General features: G+C 46.9%; 3 protein-coding genes across 4 annotated transcripts; 1 reads left to right on the forward strand and 2 right to left on the reverse strand.

Moving 5' to 3' along the window:
* Nucleotides 1-32: 32 nt before the first annotated feature.
* On the reverse strand, nt 33-8,003 carry LOC128269290 (uncharacterized). Of its 2 annotated transcripts, XM_053006718.1 has the most exons (9): nt 7,949-8,003; nt 5,960-6,494; nt 4,308-4,585; nt 3,883-4,211; nt 3,467-3,592; nt 3,302-3,405; nt 3,091-3,144; nt 2,524-2,958; nt 33-2,444 (listed from the first exon to the last, which is right to left on the reverse strand). In XM_053006718.1, exons 2-9 carry the CDS (start codon nt 6,072-6,074, stop codon nt 2,329-2,331), a joined length of 1,557 nt encoding a protein of 518 aa, XP_052862678.1. In that variant the 5' UTR covers nt 6,075-6,494; nt 7,949-8,003; the 3' UTR covers nt 33-2,328. The 2 variants fall into 2 exon arrangements, with proteins under 2 accessions (XP_052862678.1, XP_052862677.1); XM_053006717.1 differs by lacking the exon at nt 7,949-8,003 and having other exon boundaries at nt 5,960-6,623.
* A 239-nt stretch (nt 8,004-8,242) lies between these two features.
* LOC128266956 (WASH complex subunit 5) lies at nt 8,243-12,283 on the forward strand. Its single transcript, XM_053003746.1, has 7 exons — nt 8,243-8,373; nt 8,441-8,735; nt 8,808-9,297; nt 9,363-10,983; nt 11,043-11,498; nt 11,574-11,963; nt 12,048-12,283. Exons 1-7 carry the CDS (start codon nt 8,243-8,245, stop codon nt 12,196-12,198), a joined length of 3,534 nt encoding a protein of 1,177 aa, XP_052859706.1. The 3' UTR covers nt 12,199-12,283.
* LOC128267263 (peroxiredoxin-6) lies at nt 12,268-13,080 on the reverse strand. The gene has a single exon (XM_053004069.1). The coding sequence runs from the start codon at nt 13,058-13,060 to the stop codon at nt 12,380-12,382; it is 681 nt and encodes a 226-aa protein (XP_052860029.1). The 5' UTR covers nt 13,061-13,080; the 3' UTR covers nt 12,268-12,379.
* Between the last annotated feature and the right edge of the window lie 157 nt (nt 13,081-13,237).

The following is a 13,237-nucleotide window of genomic DNA, read 5'->3' on the forward strand; positions in this document are numbered from 1 at the left end:
TTCACGGTTTGTTTTTTTTTATTGAAGACATTGTTTATTGAAATTATCTCGATCATTTGTTTCGACTTTCTGCTCATGCAATCAATCAGAATTTACGAGGGGACGAAGGAAATGTGGGGTGTCATTTGTTTTCACCGCGGTCAGGATTCCGGTCATATTGCGGTAGGGAAATGGAGATGAAATAGTTTTTGATAACTCATTGCTAATCGGTGTATTCCGCTCATTATTCACTACTAACAATATTCGGCTGAGTTTTCGTACTTTAGCTGATCTCTCGTCTCACTATACATCATTTATAAAACGTATTTCAATTGTTTGTGTTTGCTCTTCCGCGTGCCCATCTTTTGCAGCGCCGTTTGTATCGTTGGCTGGAAGCTACAAAAACGGAAAAGAATCAACAAACATAACTCAACTGTAATTGTGTTGTGGTTGTGTTCTTTCTAATGTCCGTTTGTTTTGCGGATACAGCTCTTTCCGCCTTTAGCTTCCGGGTTCCTTTTTGACCTTAAAACTAGTTCCAATCGTTTCCCTTCTCTCTAGAATGTAGAGCAAACCTAAACAACTATCCATTTTGTAGCTTAAAAGGATCAACTTTTTGGTTGCTACATTCTAACCGCTTATCAGTATCATTGCAGAAGGGAGCAAAAGTGCGGGCGGCGGTTTCTCTCGGCGGATGTCGCTCGTTTTATTTTTTTCCTTATTTCCTTTTTGGCCGAAAAATCTTCGCACGCACGCTACATTCGTTACTAAAGTACAAACTTAACTTACTTGCTTGAAATATATACTTTCAACCGAGATGTCGAGAACAAGTGATTGTAGTGTATAAAATATTAAAAGACCATCAAAGGGAAATTGCAAAACTGTGTGTTCAAAGAAACACCAGAGTAATCCAACAGTGCAATAGGATCCGTCAAAATCGCAGTCGTTTAGTCACCAGTAGGTTAGCAAAATACAAACAGTAAAAACAGATACCCCTTTAAAATAGGGTAATGTTGATCGAGAATAAGAAACCGGAGCATTTATGACACAGTTTTGTTTTGCGTACTTTAACTTTCCCACTGGTGCACCACGCTGGTGGGGTCTGAATCATTAACGGGAACCAAAGTTTGAAAGAAACTAAACGAGACAAACAACGAACACAATAGGCCGCAACGATCTATTTTGTTCGTTGTTTGGCTTTACGTTACTAGTGCGACTTTTATCTAGTTACCACTGCACATTACCACTTACTACGCATCGCCCCAACACACCTCTGACTTAAATTTCAGTTGGCTATGGCTAATATTCTGCTGCTGCTCGAAACAATTAGAACACAAACAGTACCCTGTGTTTTGTATACAGTTTGCTTGTGCTCTAATTGTTTTAACCAATCATTTGCCAGCATTCATCCTAAATTAATTTTAAAAAAATTACGTAAAAATAGGCGCCTGTTTGAGGTATTTTGTTCCTTTTTTTAACCCAACTAAACCCACGTTTTGTGCAATGAACAGATGCTCCCATATGTGTTTTGGTGGTCTGTTGGTTTGCTCTGGTGTTTCCATGGTGAGGGCCTCTTTCAAATAAACTGACACGTCTCACTGTTAGCTCTATTTACATGTGTATTGATTGTTTACTTCCTTTGCCGACACCGTTGTGTGGTGCCTTTTTTCGTAGGTTTTTACAACGACAAATGACGCACCAATGGATCAAATGATGGAGATAAAAACAAACTGAAAAAAAACACTTCTTCCACATTTCGTGAAACATTCACACAACAGTTGTGGACAAGAAATAAACCTACAGTAGACGTTTTGGTGAAGTAATGTCCATCCCATTTCTTCACTTGCACACGTCACATGGTGCATGCATGGTGTATATTAAACACGGAGTTGCTGCGAGAGAGGTTCAATTGCAAAATCGCAACCCAAAGGTTGATTGCATGCGCAAGGGACCATTTAGTGCATTGTTTGAAATGCGTGTAAAAAGTATGCAATAGTAATAATTCCCTGCGTGTTTTTCTGAATCGTTTGCTGACGAACATTTATGTACACCACACAACTTGCCCTCAAGTTTCGTTAGTAGAATTGAAGAACATCCTATATACTCTTGGGAACAATGATACGTCTGGTGGACGGGGCTATCGAGTCTCGACTGCTGCAGACTCCGGGCCCACAGGAAATGCGCCTTGTGGTACGTCACAACACGACATATACCGAACGTTGCCGCACTCGGTGTCGTCAGACCGAATGTACCAAATGTGGTGCATCCCTTATACTACGAGTTTACTTTCTACTTTTCTTTGTCTCTTCAAATTCCGCGCTAGGTGGATGTCCTCTGTCACCCAGGTGTTTAGTTGCCGAGGACATGCACATCATCTTGTTCTTTTTCTCGCTGGCGGACAGCGACAGCCGTCTCTACCAGCAGGTAGAGACACTTAAACTGATCCTTATCGTCGCGGATTACGCCTGTGAATAGGAAAAAAACCCGGTCAATATCTCCGCCTAAACAGGCACAAACAGAAGCATTTCAACGCCTTTGACGTACCTTTAACCTTGACTGCCGTCGTCGTGTGTTGGTTGGTGTTCTGAGAATTATTATTATTGTTGCTACTACTGCTGTTGTTGTTAATGTTCACTGTGGTGTTTCCGCCGCCCCCGGTGGCATTGCCAACACCAACACCCGGGACCATTGTGGCCGTTATCGTCTTGGCGTTCGATTCACTCAGTGGAGTTGCCGTTACGGTCGTTGCCTTTCCGGTGCTTGTCACAACGGTTAGCTTTTTGGGGCCAACTTTCAAAGTTTGCAGTGGAACTGTATTGCCACCGATCTTCACAGTGCCAAGCGTCGTGGAAACTATGGGCTGGCCACTGACCACATGGCCCGTGCTGATTACATTCCCAACCGTAGCCGTTCCCGTTGTTGTCTGTCCGATATTGCCTGCCGTACCGATCAGCTGCACTCGCTGCAAACCGATTGGAACTGGGTTTGTACGGTTTTTTAAAGATCCATCATAAAGAAACATATTAGAACAGCGCGATAGTGTATGGTAACGAAACATTCGGTTCGTTTGATAATTTTTAGCAGTTGAGTTGATTAAATAATTGCCTGTACCTGGTGTGGTCGTGATAATCTTAGAAGGATTGTTGGTTGCAACTCCTCGAGATGCTGTGTGTTTGAATAGGAAGCAGATTTTATAGATCCGTAGAGTAAATCAAGAATAAGATAAAGACGAACGACATTAGTGCATGGAAATTTGGTTTATATCCGATTTCTATAAATGCCAAGTCTAAGGTTTACTAGGTTTAATAAGGTTTATTCTTACCTGTCAAATTATTTGTGCTCAACGTAGGTATGTGAGCAATATTTGTGTGTGACGTCGTGAAGTACTCGTTTACGGGACTCTCAATGACTTCCTCCTCCGTGATCCTACATAAAACATAAATCGCAAATCAGAATAAATAAAATCCACACCTCGCGTTCTACTTACTCTTCGTGAATTTCCTCTTCTTTGTCCGTTGTGTAACGAATGATGCCACCCCACTCGGTTTGCTCCGTCGCTGGCATTTCCTCCTCGCTTTGCGTGTACTCATACTCGATGTTGCTGTCGTCCGATCTGGGAAAGGGAAAGAAACGTTTACGTTTGCATCAGTTTAATTTGTACTCAACTAAGAGAAGCAAACACAAATTTTGTTAGGAATAATTAAGAAAGAATAAACTAGAAAACCTTTCTAAACCGACAGCATGCGTAACATTCTCATTTGAACGATACCTTCCGATCTTTGTGGTTTGTTCAAATCTAATTATAATGCACATAAAAATCAAATACACATTTAAAACATTGCTTTATCGGACTCAGACAACGATATGGAAAAAGTAAACTTCGGATCGCATCACGGAACATACCGGTAGATGATATTATCTTCGTAGTCAACGTCATCCTCGACCTTCACCAATCCGTTTGGAGTTTGCACATATTGGTGCCCAAGACTGGAAGTAATAATCTGCGGTACGCCGTCCTCGATAACCTCTTCCTCTTCAATAATCTCCTCCGTTGCGCCCACTATCATTTCGGACGTTGGGCTCATCGAATGCGCCATCTGACCTGGGCCACCCATTGGACCAGTCATCTTTTTGCCGCGCCGTGAGATAGTGTAATGCAGCGGATCGTGTCCCTCCCGTCGGATCATTTCTGGCAATATGCGTCTCCGCGCATTGATGAACCAGTTGCACACCTGCAGAAAAGGGCAAACCATCGATTACATGCAAGGTTCCCGGTTCACGGAACTAAGAAAGAGCCTCATACGGAGGATACTGCTCCGTTACTTTACCTGCAGGACAGTAAGATTGGCTTCTTGCGACAAAACTAACTTCTCAGCATCCGTTGGATACGCGTTGAAACGGTGATCGTAGAGCCATCGTTTCAAGATCTTGACGGATGCTTTTGGAAGATTTCCACGGCGTTTACGACTGGAGTTTAGGCTGCCGCTATTGATACTGTCATTGATTTCCTGCTCGTTGCTAAAATTCAAATCGCCCATCGCATGCTCCTGGTCCGAACATTCCGTGTCGTCGGCGCTTGAAGCATGCTGGAAATGATGTTCTTGACCTGGAACCGGAAATGTAGCAATTATTTTCGTGAAATTAAATAAAATAACCTAAAAGTAACACTAATTAACGGACTAAAGGACTAAAGGAAGCAATATACTAACATTCTGATAATTATACAAGAAAACGATTTTTTACGAAATTGTTTGGAATTTGATCAAAATATAAACATACAAAATGTCAAAATTGACGCAAAGTTTCGATCATATGTGTTCGTCTCAATGCTCTTTCGTAGCCAATGTATATTCAACATTTTATTTTACAAGATGGTATTGGTTTAAGCTCTACTTCGCCCAACAGCCACTGTCATAACACAGAACGACAGCAAGCGCACTTTTAGTCGAACACAGTTTGTTGTCTTCCAACCAACGAAACACGACATCATGCCGTGGTGTTAGTGACTGTGATGAGTTTTTCTAACAAATCGACAGCCACCGCCGAATGACACCGCAAAAGCAAAATCAATGATGACAGCAACAGCCGCAAGCGGCAATCGCATCTTCCTATTGATAAAAAATTATAACAAACGTACATTTCGAAGATGTGAGAAGAAGATGTATTTAAATGTAATTTTATCGAATGTTGCGTTTTTGAAACCTGTGGACGATACGCAGTTGGCAACGCCGCATAGCTTCGTACACATGCACCACTACAACTGAATGTGAGCATATTGAATACATCAAACGCACACTTTCGCATCTCATATGTTCCTGTAAATTACGTCAAAAAGAAGGATTTTTGACATGTTAACACTCCAAAGCAAAATATCAAATAACTGTGGTTTAAGATTTCCTCAAGCAAAGCCAACAGGATCTAGCAAAATATGCGCCGAACATGTTGCAAAATTACATTTTTCCCAAGCGCACGCACAAGTGGAAGCTTGCTTTCTCCACTGCATCAATTCGCCGCCTCAATGCGACGCCATATTGGATTAGAATGAAATGTCACCCTGACGCACGATGCTCACCAACGAAAACTTTTTACGATATTTTGATGCTAAGACGAATATTCTTTTTGATATGCTGTAGCAAATTACGAATAGTGCGAGCGCTGAACTTAAACAAAACCCTTGATAGGGCATTTTTCAGCTGTTCCAATGATAAAAGAGCTTCGACAAAATAACAAACATTTGACATTTTGACGGGCATTGGAGACGGAGCAAAACTCAATTTACGATGTTTTTGACGTACAAAATTATGCAATACATTTTGAAAGATCGCTTGTTTACGAATAGCGAAGAGAATAATACGAAATCTAATGCCAAATGAATTTTTCCAAACATTGTCCATAGTCTTGTTTGCTGATGCTGACGCGGCGATCGCTTAAACTTTGGCTTTGTGGCTGGCTAGTTTCTGCCTGATGCGGTCATACATACCTTCCGTTTCCTGCATAAGAAGTTTGGCCTGATAACGAGCCTCCCTGGCCAGGTCCCGAATGTCCCGCTTCGTGTTGCCCGAGCCGCTGGTCGTTAGCACGGTGGTTGTCTCCATCGGCACCGTAGTAATTTCGAACTCCTCATGGTGCAGCTCGTCGGGACAGAGGATAACCTCCTCGGTCTCGACGATTTCCTCGACTTCCTCAATTTTGGCGGCGTTTGTAAGACTGGTACCAACCAAAACGGTTTCGGCTGCCTTCGTATTTCACTATTTCGCTTCACTTCACCCACGAGCGGCTGCCCACTAAATGTCGCTTGCGTCAAAGCTCCAATTTTACTACTTCTACTATTGAATCACGTAAACTTTGGCTGCTATGATTTGAACCAAATGGTGACTCTGCTTGGTCCGGCTATGTTACAGCCTCATCGATTGGTATCGCAGTCCGAGTACGCGGTCGATGTGTTTAAAAGTTTTTGGGGAATATACTTCTGCCTTTCGCACACACACGCGTGCACAAACACACCGAATGGGAAACTGTGAGAAAAGAGAAACCAGATCCTTACTTCATTAGTCCTTCAGCACCAAAGATTTCACTGGCAACAATCGTGTGCTATGCAATGAGCGTCTATCATTATGAGTCGATTGATTTCTTTCTGGCGGCGTATCGGAGAGCGAAATCTCCGCGTAACACTAGATCGCAATGTTGTTCAGAACTGATGCCGTTGTTCAGCTGTCAAAATTATCAATAGAGGGGGAAAGAAAAGACGACACAACGAATCAACAAAGCGCCTTCCTAGTCAACTTCTCAATGGCCACTTACAACTGTCAGCACTGACAACGCGTCGGCTTTGCACACAAACGCGGCAAAATTCGTCAATGATGGCTTGCTTTCGATTGGGGTGCAGAGGAAAAAACAAAATGGCGATGAGCGCGTGCCTTCGATGGTGTGCGTGTTGCCCAACCAGATTGAAGGCTACAGTTGTATTGGTGGCATTTGTCAGCTGTCTGTCATCTCGTCCCGAGAGTGGCATCTATTGAAAAGCATTTTACTGGATGATGCATTTAGCAGTTTCTTAGCGAGAAGCGCTAAATATACTGCATAATTAAAACCAATAGAGCCGCATGGTAAGAAAACTGATGACCAAAAACCATAGAGCATCCATCCACGATTTTCTGAAAACAAGCTCGAGCTGCTACACACACACATTCAAGATGCGGAAGTATGACAGCCGCTGTCAAGTGGCAAAATATTTTCCGAAAAACTTCACCTTTAATTGTTTACTAATTTCAGCTAAGCTTCTGCACACAGCCTTAATTTGCACGAAATAATCACAGTGCCGAACAATCTATTGAACTGTTTATACGACCGAATGCCGCGTTGGTTCCTCACAAAAGCACGCATAAAAGACATGAGCTACTTCAGACGCCTGTTACAAAATGGCTTCCCTGTGCCGTGCATCATGTAGCATCAAAAATATCGCTTTAAAGCGCTCCAGTATTTCGACTATCACTTTGTAAGCTTTGTATTTACAATTATTGGCCCTATGTTGCTTTCGAGCTGATCTGACAGTAACAATATGTTTCAATTTGGCACAATTAATGGCGCGCCGAATGAAATGTCACTCGAAAAGGCATCAAAAGTAGTTTGGCCTTCTTGGCCCAGTGGGAGAAGAGGAAGCTTTTACGCGTCAAGCTTCGAATGACGGCTCGGGCGCCCCGAAAAGATGCAAACTATCAATCACATTTGTTTACACTCAGTTTCCGTCCTGCACGGTCCCACAACCGGAAAAAGCGGATTCTTCTACCGTATTTGCACAGCCCGCTGTTAAAACTAATTCATTCCATTTTCCTACAGCCCACCCGAATGGCTTGGTAAGGATGGCTGAAGAGTGCAGAAAGTACGCACACGAAGGGCCGTGAGATAGAACAATCTAGAACACTAGACACTGTGTTGCAAACTTGCTATTGATGCTTTGCCGATTGCTTACCTGAGAATCGCCTGATAACACTTATCCGAAGAACGGTACAATGTTTGGTGCAAAGACTTTCGTAGAAGACGCCAATCTTTTTATTGCTCACTTGACAAATGTCAAAATACGAATGATGGCAGCTCACTGCGTTTTGTTTTGCTGTGGTACGGCAAATAATTGCATGAGTTTCGCCGGTCACTCGCGGCGGGTTCTCACGGGCGAGAACTCACCGCACTTCTCTGTTTTGGTTCCGATATTCGACAGCGAATCACCTCAAGTGATCGGGCACCACTATCGGATATTATGACCGCGATGGCGACGACTACGGAATTCCTGGCCGAAAACAATGTTTGCGGGCAAACGATTCTGCAAATTGTTGCCGAAGGCAACACCATCATTTGTGAGTTGCTGCGCTTGAAGGACTACGTGCCGGAAGTATTTCAGTAAGCCCATTGATCTGAAGGTGGCTAGTGCCGCAAACCCTAAACTGCTTATTACGTTCCTACGCAGCTTAAAAACGAAAGACGAGCAGCAACGGTACGGTGACATCGTGAAGGACTTTAGCTACTTCCAAGTGGCCGATTCACAGGAGGCAAAAATAGAGGCGGACGCCAAACTTCGAGCCATCGACGAGGAGCTGCGCGAAGGTTGTATCGTCACGTTAAACCGATTCTACGTCGTGTTCGAAAGCATACACAAGTACGTGAAGGACCTCAACACGTTCCTTAGTGAGCTGAATGGACAGCTTTTTATACAGCAATCGATGGAGAAGGTGTTCCAAGACGAGGAGGGCAAGCAGCTTATGGTACGAATGGCCTTTATCTTCAAGGGCCACCTATTTTAGCACAAACGGAAATCACGACTGTTTTCCTTCCAGTGCGAAGCCCTGTACCTATACGGCATGATGCTGCTAATCGTCGATCTTCACATTCCGGGGCTTGTCCGGGAACGTCTGCTCGTAGCTTACAATCGCTACAGCGCCTTGAAAACCCACAGCGACAGCAGTATTGACGAAGTGTGCAAACTGTTACGGTCCACCGGTTTCAATGACGATGGCACGGCAGGGCGCAAAATTGCCAACTACCCGGAGGATTTCTTTGCGCGCGTCCCGATCAACACTCAATACATCGAGATGGTGATCGGTCGACTGCGTTCCGACGACGTGTACAACCAAATCGCCGTTTATCCCTTGCCGGAACAACGCTCGACAGCGCTCGCCAACCAGGCCGGCATGCTCTACGTGTGTCTGTTCTTCTCACCCAGCACGCTCCACATGCAACCGGCGCGGATGCGTGAGATTGTTGACAAATTTTTCTCCGACAACTGGATCGTCTCCCTGTACATGGGCATCACGGTGAATCTGATCAGTAGGACCCGCCAGTGGACCCGTCTCGGTTGGAGCCACCTTTTCATAAGCCTTTTCCGCTTCCAGATGCCTGGGAACCATTCAAAGCGGCCAAAACGGCTCTCACCAACACACTGGACGTGGCTAACCTACGCGACATCAGCCAACGGCAGAAACAATCGGTGGAGGTGCTGCTAGGCCGCACGCGTAACATTCTGCGCGAAGGGAATCTGACCGAGCAAAAGTTGCTCGATCACATGCCGAAAGTTTTGGGACTGGTGCGCGAGTGTAACATTACCGTACGCTGGGTAATGCTGCACACGAGCACGGCCACGTTCGATGCTTCGTCCTCCAAACGCCCTCGTCAGGTGCGCGAGCTGATCGAGTCCGAACTCGAATTTAAGAATGGCGTAACACTGTTCGAACTGCTCCTGAATACGAGTCAGCTTGAACTGACGGTGCGTGAGGCTCTGAAGCGACTGCTGGCGGAAAAGGAGGTGCGATGGGAAAACTTTCGGCGCGAAGCGACCGATCGGATGGCGGACCTGGCCGATGCCTTTTCCGGTGTACGACCATTCGTGAAGACGCGCAAAAATGCGAGCTTGGCACGCTGCTTCGCCAATATGCGCAAAGAAATCGAAGCATTGGGACGCGATGGCCAGCACATCAACCAGACGGGGCGCACGATCATACAGCTGCTGCAGGCTCTGGAGGAAGTCCAGGAGCTACACGATCTCGCGCGCAACATGCAAGTGAAGCAACACATTGTCGAAACGCGTCAGCTGCTGCACGAACTGTTCCACACGATCGGCATCAAGGAGAACGATCTGATCAATCTGCAACTGATCGGTGACTTTAGCTACGCCTGGCGTCTCATCGACCGTTACACACCGCTGATGCAGGAGAATATCCGTCGCCAGCCGCGGCTCGTGATCAAACTGCGATCCACGTTCCTGAAGCTCGCTTCCGCACTCGAGATTCCGCTTTTACGCCTCAACCAGGCGGAATCGGCAAACCTTCTGGACGTATCGCAGCACTACAGCAACGAGTTGGCCAACTTTGTGCGCACCGTCGTACAGATCATCCCGGAAACGATGTTTACCCTGCTGGCGCAGATCATCGAGCTGCAGACGAACGTATTGCGCGAGCTTCCGGCCCGGCTCGAGCGAGAGCGCATGAAAGAATATGCCCAGTTCGAGGAGCGTTTCCGGGTTGCCGAGCTCACGTACACACTGTCCACCTTTACCGAAGGCATACTGGCCATGGAAACGACACTGGTCGGAGTAGTGCAGCTCGACTCGAAAGCACTGCTCGTCGAAGGCATCCGCCGGAAGCTGGTGCAGAGCGTGTCGGAAGCGTTTCACCAGCACATCGTGTTCAGTGGGAAGCAAAAAGATGCCCAGGAATTGACAGGGCGGCTAGATGCCCTACACAAACTGATGCACGGCTACCGGCGCTCGTTCGCGTACGTTCAGGAGTATCTCAACATTCACTGCATGCGCATCTGGCACGAGGAAGTGCAACGTATCGTGCGCTTTAACGTGGCTCACGAGTGCGCAGCGTTGCGGAAAAACAGGCCAAAAGAATGGAGTGGCCAACCGGAAGATGGCAGTCTGGTGCGTATTCCGGTCTACAACCCGCTCGACATGAGCTCGGTTAACTGTATGGGGCGACTGGCGCGCGAAGTACTACGAATCACCGATCCAAAGTATGCAACGATGCCCCTTTCCGCAGCTCCGATGGCTAATGTTGTTCCACTTCCTTCAGGGTCACTCTTTACATCGACATCTGCTCGAGCTGGTACGATACCAAGGTACCGCACCGGTTGCTGCTGACGAACAAATTTGCTTCCAAAATCAACGACACCTTCGGTCCGGCCGGATTGCTGGGGTTGGATGAAGTGTACGGAGCCATGATACGGGCCGAGCTCGAAACACTGCTCACAACCGTACAGCAAAAAGTTGGTCACGAGCACAACTGGAGTGACACTCTGGCGAACATCAAAAGCGAACTGGAACGGGCGGACGTCGTGGAAAATCCTGCCAAGGCGTACGCCGCTTTCGGATCGAGCGTGGCACGGCTTCTGACAGCAATCAACATTTGCGACGCGGTGCAAAAGACGGGCCAAAAGCAAACGTTGCGTGCCCACATTGCGCTCGAGCTGAACTGTAGCTGCAAAATCAAAGCGACCAAACTAGAAGCCTCGCTGAGGGCGCTAAATAAGTAAGCTTTAATTCGTGGTTAATTCCCTACAAAAAATGTTTGTCGAAATTACTCGTTACTTCGTGCTGCTTCCAGGGCCATTGTTTTGGACTTTAAGCGGCATCAAATGGACGAAAGCCACCCGGTACCACCAGCAGAACTAGCTGCCGAACTGAACACCTACCTACGGTACGCCGGGTTGTATGATCCGTACCGGAAGGTTTATTTGGCTCCATCGGACCGTTCGGCTTCTGGGCGCTTCGTTCCGTTGCTGCTATTTCTCTTCGTCGTATCAACGCTGGCCAAGTGGCAGTACCTGGAAAGTGTGGACAGTCTTGTGACACGGCGCAAAAACGACACGCTCGACGGTCACCCGACGGTGGTCGGTGTTCTGACCGTACTCCGGCAGATGGGGGCGGCCGAGATGGACCTTTTCCTGCAGTATCTGTGCCAGTACGTGCTGTCCTTCGTCCATGCCAATCTCGAGTAAGTGTGCGCGTGTCGATGAAGAAACTTTTTCCCACCGTCACTCACGTGGGAATCGGGTTTACTGTCCTTCTTTCGCAACAGAGCCAAGCAGCTGGTCGGAACGGAGGCCCTGTTTGGGTTACGCTTCCTGGAGATCTTCAGCAGGATCGCCGAAATTCCGCGAAGCTATCTCGAGCAATACCTACCGGAAGTCGTATTGGATCAGTACATTCCGCAGGCGGACGGTAAATGACGGCGGTCACGCTTCTTCCAATTTTTCCAATAAAATCACACATCGATTATTGTACCTGCACTGGGGGCCAATTGTGCCGTGTATACCGAGTATATTTCTATTGTAGGTCGTTTCTTTAAGTAGCTTCAAAATGAGATAAGCAAAGTGTGTGCGAAGTGGCGTAAGTACATGCGACCGGGCACTATTCTGGACACTCGGTGCGACGTAAGTACCCTTTACCGGACGGTAGCGGAATGCTCGTTACACCGGCCGGGAACAGTGCTGGGAGCTGATCATCCTTCACCGTCGGTAGAACCATGCAGGCCTCCCCTGGTCGCCAGTCGGCCGGTGTGGCCACCTTCCTTTTGTCGGTCAGCTGTAGGGAGTCGATCGCGCGCAAAATTTCTCCAAAATTACGCCCAGTCGTGGCCGGATAAAGGATCGATAGTCGGAGCTTTTTGTTGGCATCGATCACAAACACTGCCCGGCAGGTTAACGGTAGCCCCGCCGAACCGATCTCGTCACGATCCAGCATGTTTAGTTTGACCGCAAGCTCACGGCTCGAATCGTCGATTATCGGAAAGGGAAACGGGCTGTCGCCGGAGGTGGCCGTCAATTGTCCGTACGCCTTGATGTCTTCGATCCAACCATTATGGGAGGCGACCGTATCGATCGAGAGCGCAATCGGCTTCACGTTGCGCTTTGCAAACTCTGGCACCAGCTTTGCGACGGCGGCCAATTCTGTCGTGCAGACCGGCGTATAGTCGGCCGGATGGGAAAAGAGAATGGCCCAACTGTCGCCCATCCAGTTGTGAAAATCGATTTTGCCGACGGTACTGTCCACGGTAAAAGTCGGGAACGGATCGCCCAGATTTAACCCCATTTCTTCGGGCTTCTTCACAAATTCACTGTTCCACACGCGTGACACGGATTCAGATCACGATACCGGCAAACAATAAACATTAATTCGCAAAACGTCGAAACAGTTTGAGATCCGGAGCTCAGTGAGTGCTGGGCGAACTTGTGAGATACCGTATGTCTTTCGTTTTCTCCAAGAGAT

This window comes from Anopheles cruzii, chromosome 2, assembly GCF_943734635.1.
Source record: "Anopheles cruzii chromosome 2, idAnoCruzAS_RS32_06, whole genome shotgun sequence".
Taxonomy (NCBI): domain Eukaryota; kingdom Metazoa; phylum Arthropoda; class Insecta; order Diptera; family Culicidae; genus Anopheles; species Anopheles cruzii.

Excerpts from the sequence above, each read along its gene's own strand:
- LOC128267263 (XM_053004069.1), bottom strand. The coding sequence starts at position 13,060 with ATGGGGTTAAATCTGGGCGATCCGTTCCCGACTTTTACCGTGGACAGT.
- LOC128269290 (XM_053006718.1), bottom strand. The coding sequence starts at position 6,074 with ATGGAGACAACCACCGTGCTAACGACCAGCGGCTCGGGCAACACGAAG. Across the intron at positions 3,406-3,466 it reads GAAGAGGAAATTCACGAAGA|GATCACGGAGGAGGAAGTCA; the intron begins GTAAGTAGAACG and ends TGTTTTATGTAG. Across the intron at positions 2,445-2,523 it reads GACGGCAGTCAAGGTTAAAG|GCGTAATCCGCGACGATAAG; the intron begins GTACGTCAAAGG and ends TCCTATTCACAG.
- LOC128266956 (XM_053003746.1), top strand. The coding sequence starts at position 8,243 with ATGGCGACGACTACGGAATTCCTGGCCGAAAACAATGTTTGCGGGCAA. Across the intron at positions 9,298-9,362 it reads CATCACGGTGAATCTGATCA|ATGCCTGGGAACCATTCAAA; the intron begins GTAGGACCCGCC and ends TTCCGCTTCCAG. Across the intron at positions 10,984-11,042 it reads CTACGAATCACCGATCCAAA|GGTCACTCTTTACATCGACA; the intron begins GTATGCAACGAT and ends CACTTCCTTCAG.